General features: G+C 43.8%; 1 protein-coding gene across 1 annotated transcript in view; it reads right to left on the bottom strand.

Moving 5' to 3' along the window:
* LOC117594093 (von Willebrand factor A domain-containing protein 7-like) overlaps positions 1-14,944 on the bottom strand; it is a 56,400-nt gene that overhangs the window by 1,381 nt on the left and 40,075 nt on the right. The window contains exon 15 of the mRNA XM_034290921.1: positions 341-609. Within this exon, the coding sequence (XP_034146812.1) occupies positions 341-609 (269 nt within the window). The remainder of the gene's footprint in view (positions 1-340; positions 610-14,944) is intronic.

Below are 14,944 nucleotides of genomic sequence, written 5' to 3' on the forward strand. Positions count from 1 at the left end.
CTTTATTGGGTGCGATTGGGGCCCTGTTCCTGTGGCAGCCAATCAGATGGGGTTTCAAAAACCTGTGTCTTATGGTTAAGAATTTAAATCAAGCAGAATTAAAATATGTTGGGAATTTTGTTTTTGATTTGCTAAATTCTATACAGTTAAGAGAATATGTGTGTTGGCATTGAAGTGATGAAATTCGGCATTTGAGTTGCTGTCGAAAAGCAACAGTCACACTGTTCTCTGCTATCGTATATTATCTAACCATGTCCCAATATTCCATAAAGGCTACTTCCTGACTCATTCATTAAAGTTGTATTTGACTGTCAACAGGAAGTGTGTCATCTTCACGTACCCTGATGGTAACTTTGGAAACGGACATCTGAGTGGTGGACTGTCTCTGGAACAAAGTGGAGGAAACCAGGTCGGTCCCGTTCAGCAGCACCACAAACTCGCCCGCAGGGACCTTGGTTACAGTAACAAGGAAGTCGCCGTTGCCCATGCCTTCCAGGATCCCACCAACAACCTCTGACCCTGACACTGTTACCAAGGCAACATCGGAGATCTTGAAAGAGGCCGGTCCCTTCTTGCCCAACACTGACACCAATAGAATTGCAGGAACACCTGGAAGGAGGAGGAGAGAGGAATAAGGAAGGGCGAACTGGAGGATAAATGTCTGGCTGTGTAGGCCCGTGGTTCAATGTCCTTTCTAGAAAGACATCTTTTTAACAGTGTTGTTGTTTTTACCTGATTCTGGACGTCCAGATATCGGGGCGTATCCAGGATGAGGCCCTCCAAAAGATTCCACAAAATCATAAATAAAGGCAATGGTACTCTGACCTAGAGGGACAGACACATGAACACAGACACGACTGGTTATCTCTCTATACGACTTTGCCAAACCTGTGAACCCAAAATACATTTCTAAAAAAATACATATTTATCACAAAGTTCAATTCCACCACACAATTACACCCCCTGCTCAGAACATCTTCCTGCGGCCATGGATGGGCTGGAAACAACCAACGTTGATCATGGTTTTGTGCATTCTGCATGGTTTTGCCAGTAGGTTTCAGAAACAGAAGTGCAAGGCCACTTGGTGGACTGGTCGTATGGACATCTGGGACGTGAATGTCCGTAATTCACCACTAGATGGCGGCCATAACTCACCCGTGATCTTCAGTGTGTAGGGCTGGTTGGAGTTCATGTTGATTTCCCATAATCCTGTCTGTTTGTTGGAGGCCAGGCGTATCCGGTAGAGGTTTCCCACTTTCTGGACGGTCCCCAGTTTCCCGCTGGCCTCAGTCTCTGTCTGAGTGACGCCTAGTTGAGTTGAGGAGGGAGAATCAGGGTAATCACAGGTTGACAAGGTACAGCACAAGTTCTCACCAGAGGGTGATTTCTAAAAGCTAGCCAGCCTCAGCTCCATATCCCAGCTGGAAATATATGTGTTCTGTATTTCCACTTTCTAACTTCATTCTACTCCATGAGGAGAACCTGTAACTGAGAACAGACCATGGATCAGTGTCTTGGGGTTGGACGTCCTTACCTGCCGGGTTCTTGAGGGTGAAGGTGAGGCTTTTTCCAGTGATGTAGATGGTGATGTTGGTCAGAGACTCATCCAGCTGGAAGGAGAACTTCTCAGCTTTGCCGGGGTTCCTTGCTCGCTGTAGCACTGTCACCTGAGGAGACGAGAAATAGACAGAATGAGAAAGTAAGATCGAAGACAAGAAAAGAGAGAAGATGAGAGAAAAGATTACTGAGAAGAGCTTATGTGGTTGGGTGTGTTGTATTACTGTAGTGTTCAATTATTTAATTGGTCGGCGGGATCTATAAATGGTCCAAAACCGCAGTTCTAATTAATGTAACATCTGCATTTATTAATCCATCACACACTGGGACGTTTTATAGCACATAAACAATTATTTAATGAGATAGAGGGAAAAAGGAAAAAAAGAAATCTTGTTTTTTCTTATTAAACATTTTTAATAAACTGAGGCATGTTTCTCAATGCCGATTCTAGCCTTTTGGGGGCCCAAGCAAAATTTGACCTGGGGCCCCCCTCTCCCCAATTGGTCGGGGGCAGTCCTATCTGTTGGAGGTCCCCTATTGGTGGGGGCCCTAAGCAACCACATATGTTGATTATTCCTAGTACCCACCCTGGTGTTTGTTAACAACTTTACATTTTTAACTGATTCCTCTTAATATCAACTTTCACCATTGCTTTTTTCCAAAGGTATAATATTAAATATTCATGATTGTAATCAGGGAGGCAGATAAGCCAGTGGTTTGTGTGTGGAACCAGTAATGGAAAGGTCCTGAGGTATGGTATTTTAATATAATTGCTCATGCTAGTCAGTCTGGGTAACATTGTCTGCTAAAGGTCATCCAGAATACTGGTAGAATGTTTATTTGTTTACATTATTATATTGTATAATGAAAAAAATCAGTGGAGCAACCAATAGTATCACAACCAAATGACTGTAACAATTGGTTGATTTTGAGGTGGGTGGGGCTTCAGTACCATGGTAATTAAATGATAAGTAGAGCTTTATTTTTAGTTTTTTTTTTCTATACACAGTGAATCAAACTGAGACCTGTAGTATGTCTCTTTTGTAGTTGAGCCATGAATTACAGCAATAATAAAAACTCAACAATACATTAACATAAAACGTCCCCAAAACACAATTAGATAAAAAAAAAAAGATAAAAAAATATAACTTTAATATTAAGGCTTCATTTTAAATAAATAATTAATTAGTTGTTGTTTTGAATGATCTTCAGCTTCTGATCTAAAACAAAATGGCCGACTGACTCACCAGGGCAGAGGTGGATGAGTCAGCAATAATGTCTGTGGCCTGAGGCAAGTTGGCCTTGCTGACACCAATAGCTTGACCTCCAGACGCCAGGGCCAGATCCTTGTAGGTGTCAAACGTCCCAACCGCACGCTTCCTCCTCCGAGCACCGGCTCCCTCACCGGTCATGAAGAAAGACACCTGGGGAGACAGTTAGGTGGACTCCCTGTGAAAAACCACCTCTGCAAGTTAATACAAGGCCAGGGTTAATTGCAGGAATATTGGATTCCTTTAGACTGCAGGAAATGGAATTGGTCCTTGCGAATAGGAACTGTTTGAGGAAATACTCACCGTGGACTTGGTGCTTCTGATCAGGGCGACGATGGTTTCCTTTAGTGAAATGTCCTTCGGGGGAGCATCAGTGAAAACATAGATGTGGGATGATGCTGGGGCACCGGTCAGCGCCAACTGGAGAAGGGAGGGAAAGATTACTTTAAGGTACAAAGAAATATCTTAATCCTAATTGGAAGATAGCCATGTCAGTTACTGTACCTGCAGTCCTGATAGGCACATCTCAGGTAAGTCTCCACCATCTTTCAAGGTGAGCTTAGCAACCTCTGCTTTCATGACGTTAGGGTCTGTCGTTCTTATCAAGGGTCCGAATTCTGCATGCAAACACATTTTAAATACATGATTTGAATCTAAAAGTAAAACGACATTATTAAGGATTTAAACATTTCATGGTTAGTGTACAGATGTGAAACATTGTTCGTATATACATTGTTTGTCACCCCATTAACCAATTTTCTTGTAATTTCTTTTGCTTTAATCTGTGAGTTCCCCAGTTTTGTTTTTTGTCCTTGTGGGTTCTCGGCCGTACCCGGTTAGTTAAACAGACACAGACCCACAAACACCAGTTCCTGGTTTCACGTTGTGGTCACGCATTTCGGGGCATGCCAGAAGTGTCAGGGACGTTTAGCTGAGGAGAACACGCTAAACCCAGCCTTACCCGGGTCATTGAAGGGCACCAGGATGTACAGGGAAGGCTCGTCCTGCGTTCCCTTCTTGCTGTCGATGATCTCGTTGACTATTCGCTTGGCTTCAGCTATCTCATCACTCATGCTCCTGGTGGTGTCGATCACAAAAGCCAAGACTGAGGAACGTGCTATTCCCATAAGGCTGGGAAAGAGAGAGAGAGAGAGAGAGAGAGAGAGAGAGAGAGAGAGAGAGAGAGAGAGAGAGAGAGAGAGAGAGAGAGAGAGAGAGAGAGAGAGAGAGAGAGAGAGAGAGGTTGTGTCAGCAGAATGAACAGATAATCAATGCACTACTTTGCCCATCTCCAGGGGTTACGGTCAGTCACAGCTGCAGGAAGTAGGGGTCCTTTTTAGCGTCCCCTGACAAGGCCTGATTATGAGCAGGTGTGCCTCGTCAGGGGGTGGCAGCCGAGCTGCGTTTAAGTGCCCCATGTGGCAGCCCAGGTCAAGATGGTTCTCCCTAGGGCATTAGCCTGATGCTGACACCAGAAAGGGGTGCATTCACAGCATACCGTTTAATTTGAAATTCTGGGTTCAGTGGAACCATATGCCCTCATAAGGATCGTAATCACTGTATCACAGCCAGTAGTTAAGGTTCCATGACTACCAGGGGCCCTGAAGCAGCATGAGGTAAAACTGAGTCCAATGGTATATTTAGTATAAACACGTTCAGGTTTATTTTTTTAGTTCAGGTTTTATTTTTTACAGCCTATGTAATTATATCTTATTCTTACTCAGCTGAGCATATTAAGAATAGTATTTTATTGTTAAACTTATTGTAATAATGTATTACAAAATATATTTAGATAGTCCTTGACTCATCCCCTGCACCACTGTACTATAGATAGTCCTTTATCCATCACCTCCACATCTGTACTGTAGATAGTCCTTGACTCATCCCCTCCCCTTCTCTGCACCACAGATAGTGCCTTGACTCATCCCTTCCCCCTCTCTGTACCGTAGAAAGTCCTTGAATCATCCCCTTCCCCTCTCTGTTCCATAGATAGTCCTTGACTCACCCCCTCCCCCTCTCTGTACTGTAGATAGCCCTTGACTCATCCCCTCCCCCTCTCTTTACCATAGATAGTCCTTGACTCATCCCTTCCCCCTCTCTGTACCGTAGAAAGTCCTTGTCGCCAGCAGCGCCCCGGATGTCATCCAAAAGCTGCAGGCTGGCGGTGGTAGCCAAGGTAACAGCAGCATTGTGCAGGGCCACATTGTCGGCGCGAAGCTCATCCTTGCTGATGCCCCCACGAGGAATCTCCAAGCTGGACAGGTCTGCAGCACCTCCATGGCTACACTTCCCTAGTGGAGAGATAGGATGATGGCTTTCAAAAAGAGACAGTGTGAAGTGTATATTAGCAGGGTAGTGAGCATGTTTTCTGTGTATTGTTCTGACCGTGCAGGTGAGGACCAAAAGGCAGTCAATCGACCTGCCAAATGTCCTCATGTAGAAAATTTGCTTCACTAGAAAACCTTTTAAAATATTTTTTATTTAATGTTTCTTTAAACAGTTGATTGAGAAACAATTGTGATTAAAAATGACATCCTGGCCAAAGAGAACACTTAGTTACACATGAATACAAAAGAAAACCCTAATTAGTTATAATGCCGAAGTGCAGGTCTGTTTTGTTTTGTGAATCAGGAAATCAATCATTGATTTGATGCTAGACCAGAGTTGGCTGATGTGAGTGTAATAAAAGTGAACGGTTCAAGGTACTAGGCATCAATATCATCTAAATCTAATGTGACAGTGTTTACCGATCGCGTACAGGTGGCTTCGGATTGAAGATGATGCATTCAGTTTTACTAGAACTGAGGAGTATTTGGGATTCATGAAAGGCAAGTTGTGTGTCATTGAAACCATGTTGAAGGGTGATCAGCCCAGACTTCAATGAGGGGCCAGGTGGACTAGTGTCATCCGCATGAAGGTGAATGAGAGCCGGCGTGTGTCTACCTCTAGGCTTGGCCGGGGTGTAGATCCCCATGTATCCTGACGTGAGTTTCTTCTTGTTGAGGATGTCGGGCAAAATGGAGTTGGGACAGAACCCACCATTGGTGCAGTCCTTACAGGTTGGAGTTTTGAAATCTACACAAACAAAACACAACGTTCAAATGTGACCAAGACCTACAGAACACTGACACACACACACACACACACACACATCATTCTCTGTTATCTTTATAACAGTGGTTATCAATACCCCACCCTGGATTGTGAGTGCATTGACTGAGTTATGTGTCACACTGTCTGGCATTTGGTCAGCATGTAAAATGCTTTATCTCTTTTTTATCTGACATTGTTCCCACACATCCACCCTCTGTCTAGGTGGTCTCTGGATTTCCACAAACACCCTTAACACACACACACACACAAACACACACACACACACACACACACACACACAAATACACACACACACACAAACACACAAATACACACACACACACAAACACACATACACACACACAAATACACACACACACACACACACACACACACATACACACACACACACACACACACCTACACACACACACACACATACACACACACACACACACACACACAGACAGATTGGCATGTCTTACCCGCTAGGTTTTCCAGTGGGAGGTCGGGGCGTAATAAGTTGATATATGGTTGGGTGTAGCCCAGATCTACCCAGTTACTGTGGCTGTAGAAGTCCTGGGAAACACATTGGTTTATCACACACTGCGATTAACACAGTACACCCAGTATCCATACATTTCTCCCTCTGTCACAGTGATATTCTTACATTTTTATAATTTACCTGCATTTTTATCCAGAGCCATGCTAAATTTTTAAGCCTTGCAACCAGTACCGGTTCTAACATTTTGGGGACCCTAAGCAAAATTTGATTTGGGACCCCATCTCCTCTAGCAGTGGGGGACCCATCTCCTCTAGCAGTGGGGGACCCATCTCCTCTAGCAGTGGGGGACCCATCTCCTCTAGCAGTGGGGGGCCCATCTCCTCTAGCAGTCGGGGACCCTAAGCGGCTGCTCATGTCACTTATGCCTTAAACCGTCCTCGATCCCAACCACCAACCTTTTGGTTACTAGCCTAAACATCAGGCTATCTGCCGCCTCATCTTCTCCTTCTCTCCCTCTCTCTCCCTGTCTCCCCCTTCTCTCCCTCCCTCACCCTCCTCACCTGCAGGGTATGCAGCACCTTCCCCAGAGTCTCTCTGGCAGCCACGAAGTTCTCCTTGCGTACGTTGGCCTTGATGCTGGCCACCCCATCGGTGATCAGGCCCCGGCCTCGAACAAACTCCTCTGAATCGAAGTGATGTTCTGGGCTGTTATAATACAGGATTGTGATCCATTGGTTTAGTGTGAGTTATAGCTGATATTCACGTCCCTAACATTCACACCGTTGATACGACTGGCCCGACACCAAAACCTTCTGAAAAACCAATGGATGTGTGCTCTGTTTTCTTTTTTTTAAGTACATTCTCGTTAAATATAAAAATAAATACTCTATGTAATGATTCGATTAAATAATCGTATTTATATGCTTCTATGGAAATGTCATCCTTCAGTTCTGCTCTGACCTGTCGGCAAAGTCTCGGTCCACCAGGGGGTGCTGTTCGTTGATCTCGTTCAGGGCGGATTTGAACTTAGCGGCTGAAACTTCCCCCGTAGCTGTGGGACCCAGACAGGCCTGGACAATTTCCTCAGCTGAGTAACCCTGAAGGGAAAGATCAGAGGTTAGAGGTCAGCCAAGCCGAAGTGAGGCAGCAGTAGCTAAAAAAGAAAAGAAAAAAGAACATCTCTCTATCAGACACAAAAGCACTTACTGTGAGGATGAAGTCCCGTCCCTCTGACTCAGCGATGGCCCGGCACACCTCGACGACCTTCTGTAGCACTGCCGATTCTGTCATCCGGACGTGAGTGGAGGGTCCGTCGCCGGTGGGCACAAACGCCCAGCTTCCTCCAGATAGGACCAGGGCCAGAAGGGACACGCCTACCATCGGCGACATCACGAGTCTGCGGGAGAGTGTGTTTCTGGGTTGAGAGAGACGTCATCGCCATAGCCATCATAACCATCATCATCATTTCCGCCATCAAGTTCAACACATTCGTCAATATTTCCAGTCCTCATTAGTCCTCAAGTGGGTCAGGAAGAGATTTCCTGACCAAGCCCATATCTGTTGTTCAATGTCTTGGCCACAGTCCACATGTTCTCATTTATCTGTGCTAATGATGCAGTTAGCAAACTATACGTCCATAAAATTATACAAGAGTCTGGCACATGCAGTCTTCCCCCATTTTAATAATTAATCAATAAAACACTAACGTCGTTGTTCTCTCCTGAGCCACATGTGAATGTTTTCTTATGGTGTTTTCCTTTACAAGCCTCATCCCATGTTCTGAACGCCTTGTTGCCCAACTACAATCGAACTGATCACACACCGGCCAAGTCCACTATTGTGCTCAAGTACACTAAGGCCCTTTTTTCTCTGTCAGTTTGCCATTATCCATTAACTCAACACCCTGATGTGTTTGAAAGCGAACGCCGAACTGTGGGTTGGTCAGAAACTGAACTATTATACCTCTGCAAATGTTGCTTGTTTGTAGACTGGGAGAATCCCATGTACTTTCTGATATACAGCTCCAGAAAAAATGAAGAGACCACTGTGCCTTTTTCTTTCCTTTTTTGAGTGGTCTCTTAATTTTAACCCTTCCGTTCCTTGATCAAAACCTTCCTTTTTCGACTTTTTTGGAAAGGAAAGAAAAAGGTGCAGTTGTCTCATAACCTTTTCCGGAGCTGTATAATAGCATCATGTGGGGCCCTGAAACAATTCTCAGTTGCTGTCCACACTCATACTGTTGACATTAATATATCTGGTGCTCCTCTAATACTTTTCCCACTTTGATGCCATGCTACTAAATTATCTGGCTCTTAACTTGTAAAACAGTATCAAAGGATTCGTGAATGGCCATCAGGTTTGCTATAACTTCATAATTTACTAGTCAGGAAAACCCCCAAGTTCATAAACATCTGGTATCAAAAGCTAAGATTCTGTTTAATTGTTATTTGTATTTTTTTAATTCATTTTCTAAAATTTGCTAAAATCTGTCCACTTATGCAAATACATGACCTAATTAAGGAGAAAATAAAATATATTGTGACAAACATTAAAAACATAAAATACATGGTGTTGTGGTTACCACAAATAATCAATAAACATTATCACCTAAGCACCTTATCCCATTTACCATAACATTACTACAGCTCCAGAAAAAATGAAGAGACCACTGCACCTTTTTCGTTCCTCACTCAAAACCTTCATTTTGGACTTTTTTGGAAAGGAAAGAAAAAGGTGCAGTGGTCTCTTCATTTTTTCCGGCGCTGTATATTCTATCTATATATCTTAACATTACTATATGCTATCTATATATCTATATTGGTAAACAAATTGGAAATAATTCCATGTGGATTGTTTTGAGATGTAAAACCACATATGATACATACACGTTCAAAGATTTCATACCTTAGTGTGCTGGACAGTAGCTGGAGCTCTTCCTTTCTACCTACAGTGCTTGGATAACCAAAGCAATGAAAAAAAACCCGGAGAAATTCACCTGAATATATACTGAACTGAGCTAGGCGGTTACACCGTAATAATTAACTCACATAGTTTTTTATGATGATGCGTCCGAAGACGTGATTTGTGGGCGTGTCAGCTGAGAACGGTGCCGGGGGGGTAACAATAACAGTCTAACAATAACAGGGTAACAAGATAAAACTATCTTGTTATAAAATACATTGGACTGCCGTTCAGGTTTTTAGATGAACACAGGGTACTTAATTGGAAGAATGTCAGTTCAAAGTTTGCAGAAAGTAGTGGATAGGTTCAATCTGAAAAACATAGTATTTTGGCACCATTTAGTGTAACCTGTTATACTAATAAATGAAAGTAAATCTAAATGCATTATTCAGTAAGGAGTTCCTCACAAATGGGTGAATTGAATGTTCAATTCCCTGTTGACAAATCTGAATTTCGATATTTTAAATATTTATATATTACTATGTTGTGATCAGTCATTTGAAGTCTAATGCTGCATTTAAGACAGAACCAAGTGGACAGAACCTTTCTGCTGGGCAGTAGAAGGCTGATCTACCTAGCGTAAGCTACAACATATACATGTTGAACATGATGACACAAGGCCGTAACACAGGCTGGACGGCTGACTTGAGTTTGTTTCTTGCTAAGATCGTTGCTTGGCATTTTATAGGCTAAACTGGTGGGGCTGGGACAACAAGACAGCAGAAATAAAGTACAACAGCAGGGAAGTTTGACAGGGAGTCCCATCATATTTGTACATTTGAAACGTTTTTGTTAAACAGACTGTAAACCCCAAAACATACATTTGAATCTTGGTCTGGGAAATTGATTACTTTCCTTTGGGTGTATGGGTGAATTTATGGTCATTGCGTCGTCAGGACAAATATGTCAAAGAAAAGACTAGCCTACATAAATATGAAGCCAACACAATTCAGTATCTTTGTAACTTCATATCTGTAATCAGGTGAAACACAAGTCTGAATTAATGGTGTGTTTCTACTGGAAAATATGACTCATATGATTCAAAAGAACACGTTCAATCAAATTGTAAGCAAAATGAAAGATATTCTGGACAGTAAAAGCATTCTTTATTGTCAGCTATCAGGACAGGGAGATAACTCTGGATGATTGGACTTCAGATTGTGGATACTTAGACATGATAGATGTACTAGTTTGTTCTACAATGCCTGTAAACAGTCTTTATAGCAGAGGTAGTCAATGTTTATTGCTGTTTCCAGCAGTTTTCTGTCATAAGCAGCCCACTTCCTGTAAGAGAGCTTTTCTCCCAAGATCTTCAAAGGGACTCTTCGTGAGAAATGAATTCCATGACCCAGGTTTTCTTGGTTCTTGCCTTAAAGGTGTTCTCTGTGCTCCAATCAATCCTCACAGTTTATTATGTCCTGTCCGTTGCACATATCCTCATGTCAAAGGGTTCACTGAAGAGGGCGGAGACTAGAAGACACGCCCATAACGGCAGAGTAAGGGTGAGGGAGGGCGGGACTGAGGAACGGACGATGGAGTACAGACAGATGCCAGCGTTCATGGCGTTGTCCGCCGCCACCAGCTCCACCGTCGGAGAGCAGCAGGACTCAACAGATCCCGGGGCCACGGCCTCGACGGTCAGGGTGATGTCCGTCCCTGACTCAGTGTTGGCGGGTGCTGTGATGGTCAGATTAGCGGTGGCGTTTCCTCCGGTCCCCACCATGACGCTGTTGAAGTTAACATTTAGCAACATGTTGGAGTGAACAAATTCAGTCAGAAGAGAATAATACCTACCATTGTTGACTCATGTCATGTAGTGTTGAGAATGAACTTGTTTTGATCAATAGGCTTAGATAATCTGGTCCAAGATCTGTTTATGTGGAAATCACCAACTCCTCTGGTCAACAGGTCACCTGAATGAAACAGATCTGGGATCAGGCCAACTGGGGTCTTTATATTCCTCACATGATTCCTACCTGGTGGGGTAGTTTATACTGAAGCCTTTGTCATTCCTGGCATTAATTTTGTAAGTGCCTCCTGTGCTGTTTGTCATGACAACGAATGGAAGAGTGAAGGCCTTACCAGGCTCCATGGTTCTGTCCACCACAGCCTGTGAGGAGGAGAGGACAAGGAGAAGAAGAATTGGTCCACATTAGAAAATGTGAAATGTTTTCATTGGTTGGACAATTTACATGAACAGAAATATTTATGTAGAGGTTACAGTCTATTCTTCTATTGGGTATTGTTGTTCTCTATACCCCAATATGCAATTGTTGCCTTGATTTAACATCACGTCAGTGTAAACAGGAAGTGTTTCATCTTCACATACCCTGATGGTAACACTGGAAATGGACATCTGAGTGGTGGACTGTCTCTGGAACAAAATGGAGGAAACCACGTCAGTCCCATTCACTAGATTCCCCTACAGGGACCTTGGTTACAGTAACCAGGAAGTCCCCGTTGCCCATGTCTTCTAAGGTCCCGCCACCTACCTCTGACCCTGACACAGTTACCAAGGCTGGTCCCTTCTTGCCCAACACTGACACCAATAGAATTGCAGGAACACCTGGAAGGAGGAGGAGGAGGAGAGGGGAAGGATGAACTGGAGGATAAATGTCTGGCTGTGTAGGCCCGTGGTTCAATGTCCTTTCTAGAAAGACATCTTTTAAACAATGTTGTTGTTTTTACCTGATTCTGGACGTCCAGATATCGGGGCGTATCCTGGATGTAGTCCTCCAAAGGATTCCACAAAGTCATAAATGAAGGCAATGGTACTCTGACCTTGAGGGACAGACACACACGAAAACACACCGACATACTAAATTACTTTGCCAAACCAGGGTGCCAATCTTATATTACAGTAAAACGGTCCAGGACACTAAACGGTCCAGGAGAATAGAATGGGAGATGGTATCAAAGGCTGCAGACAGATCAAGCAGGATAAGGATGGAGATGTTATCATCGTCAACAGCAAGGAGAAGATCATTGACCACTTTGACCAGAGATCAAGGCAGACCCAGTGGGGATGGGGACTGCCTTGACCTTAAAAGAGGCACGATGGAGAATGGCAAGTCCCCCACCCCAACCCGAAAAGGATGATTTTCGAAGGTAGGTGTAGCCAGGTGGAATGGCCTGGTTAAAAGTCAAGAACTCGTCAATTTGAAGACATGTTTCTCAGTCACAGGAAGTCCAGTTCCTAGTCCAGAATGACATCATTTATCAAATTAGATTTATTGTTCGGAGAACGGGTATTTAGAAAACAAAACTTTGCAGTATGGGAGGGGGGACCAGCCTTCTTGAGTTGCTTGAGGTTACTCAAGTTAGCACCTAAGCCAATGCCGTCCTTGCGACATTGGGAGGTAGACCATAGAGCAGGGTAGGGTCATGATGGATGTGGTGGCGAGAGCCCCTATGACACTAGCTAACCCGGCATATAAGAGGGCAGCGGGAGGCTTAAGGCTAGTGCAGAACAGGTGGTAGAGGTTTGAGAGGGTATTCCTGAGAATCACCATGACGCCATTAAAAAGTCACTAAATGACTGATTAAAAGTCGCTAAATGACTGATTAAAAGTCGCTAAATGACTGAATAAAAGTCGCTAAATGACGTCATGGCCTAATTTGCATAATTGGCCATGTGATTGTGATGGACGCTGTAGGAGAGAGGAATGACACTGTGGGAGAGAAAGCAGCTCTACATGCTTCTCCACTGGGATCACATGCCAGCATGGAACAGTGTTCAGGGATAGGTAATGTTCAGGGTGGCTTCAGCCTTTTTTGTAGAGTCAGTTCTTTTAACCATAAATGGCAGCTCGTTTTGTGTGGAACTGTTATAAGGTTTTGCCTTTTGAGTATGTGTTTGAGTTGTCATGTGTCTTTTTACCTCACTAAGTTTGGCGTAGAAATCGGCCTTACAATACTGTATCATCTCCAATAAACACCTTCAACCAGCCTTTGAATTCAAGGTTTGATTCCCACTCATTTCTGTATTTTTGAGTGTACAGTTTAGACTGAGACATGATGAGCTTGCCAGCTAGATGCTTAGCTTATATCACAGAGAGGGACACACACAGTGGATGAGGTGAGTAAGTGACAGGCTGTGTGAGTCAAATGCAATGATTTATTTTAGACAAAGAACATTTTACATTTACTTCCCACCCTGAAGGTATGCCAGGGCGTGATCAGCCAGCGGCGGCTTCCCGCATGCGCGATTCATTTGCAGCCTCTGTACGTGGAGGGGTGAACATCTCCTGTTCTGATTGCAGCTGGGAGGGACTCGTGCGCGAGGACTGGGCTGCCTGAGAGTGTTTTGGGATGGGGGAGGGGCCCACGGCAGCACCCGCTATTCATTGAGAGAAGTAAGAACGATACGTGCTTTCAGGTCAGAGTCTCCAAAAGTCTCCAATAACACCAGAAAAAGTCACTATATTTGTCGACTGTCAAAAAAAAAAAAAAAGTCCCTAAAGGGGTCTGAATACTCGCTATGTTGGCTACACCGCAAGAGGCACTCACACACTGTCCACCAACTAGAACTATAAAGAGGTACTCTCTCGTTCATTTCCAACGAGAGCCAGCGAATCACAGCGACAGTAGGCGGAGCTGCTCTCGGAGACAAAATCTCCCAGCGAAAGCAACGGTTGAGATGTGTATGAATTGTACATGTGCATGCCAGTGAACAGGCAGTGACGGAGTTCAACGAATACCAATGGCAGGGCAGATGTTCTCTGTATCTTGTTTGTCCACCTGGCCCAACGAAGGAACTCAACATTTTTATCCTTTTCATGGGACGATACAAGGAATTGACGTGAGCCTTCATCATCATTGAATTATGTGCCCTCAGTCTTATGCTCACGTTGCTCCTGTATATTTTAATTAAGAGTCCAATATACTGGAAACGGTTGTTCTTTCTCAGCGCTCAGCAAATAATATGTTGGACAACTTTCAGTCAGGTTTCAGAGTACACCATAGCACAGAAACAGTACTTCTTAAGGTACTGACTGATTTGTTGCTGTTTGGTGACTCTGGAAATTGTGCTGTTTTACTCTTGCTTGACCTTAGTGCTGCTTTCCATACTGTTGATCATGTCATCCTCCTGGATCGTCTCCAGGAAGGGGTTGGTATCCAGGGTGTGGCTCTACACTGGTACAATTCTTATTTGAAAGATATAACCTTTCCGGTTAATATTGAAAACATTTACTCATCTTTGTTAGCCCTTGTCCACAAATGTGCACCCCCTTGCAAAATGTGGGTGTTATCTTTGATTCAGCCTTACAATTTGAAAAACTAATGAATTATGTTGTCAAAGGTAGCTTTTTTCATTTGAGGACTATTGCAAAATTGAAATCCTTCCTCTCGTTTATAGACTTCTCGAACGGACTATGGACTAATCTCGAACTGATCGTTGCAATTCTTTGTACTTTTGAATTTGTCCCTCATCATCATCACACTTGCAGCTTGTCCAGAACGCGGCTGCTAGATTGTTGACTGGTACCAGGAAGAGGGACCATATCTCCCCGACTATGAGGGTGAGGTGACGGACGGCTCCGTCATCTCCCGCTTT

This window comes from Esox lucius, chromosome 25 (genome assembly GCF_011004845.1).
Source record: "Esox lucius isolate fEsoLuc1 chromosome 25, fEsoLuc1.pri, whole genome shotgun sequence".
Lineage (NCBI taxonomy): Eukaryota > Metazoa > Chordata > Actinopteri > Esociformes > Esocidae > Esox > Esox lucius.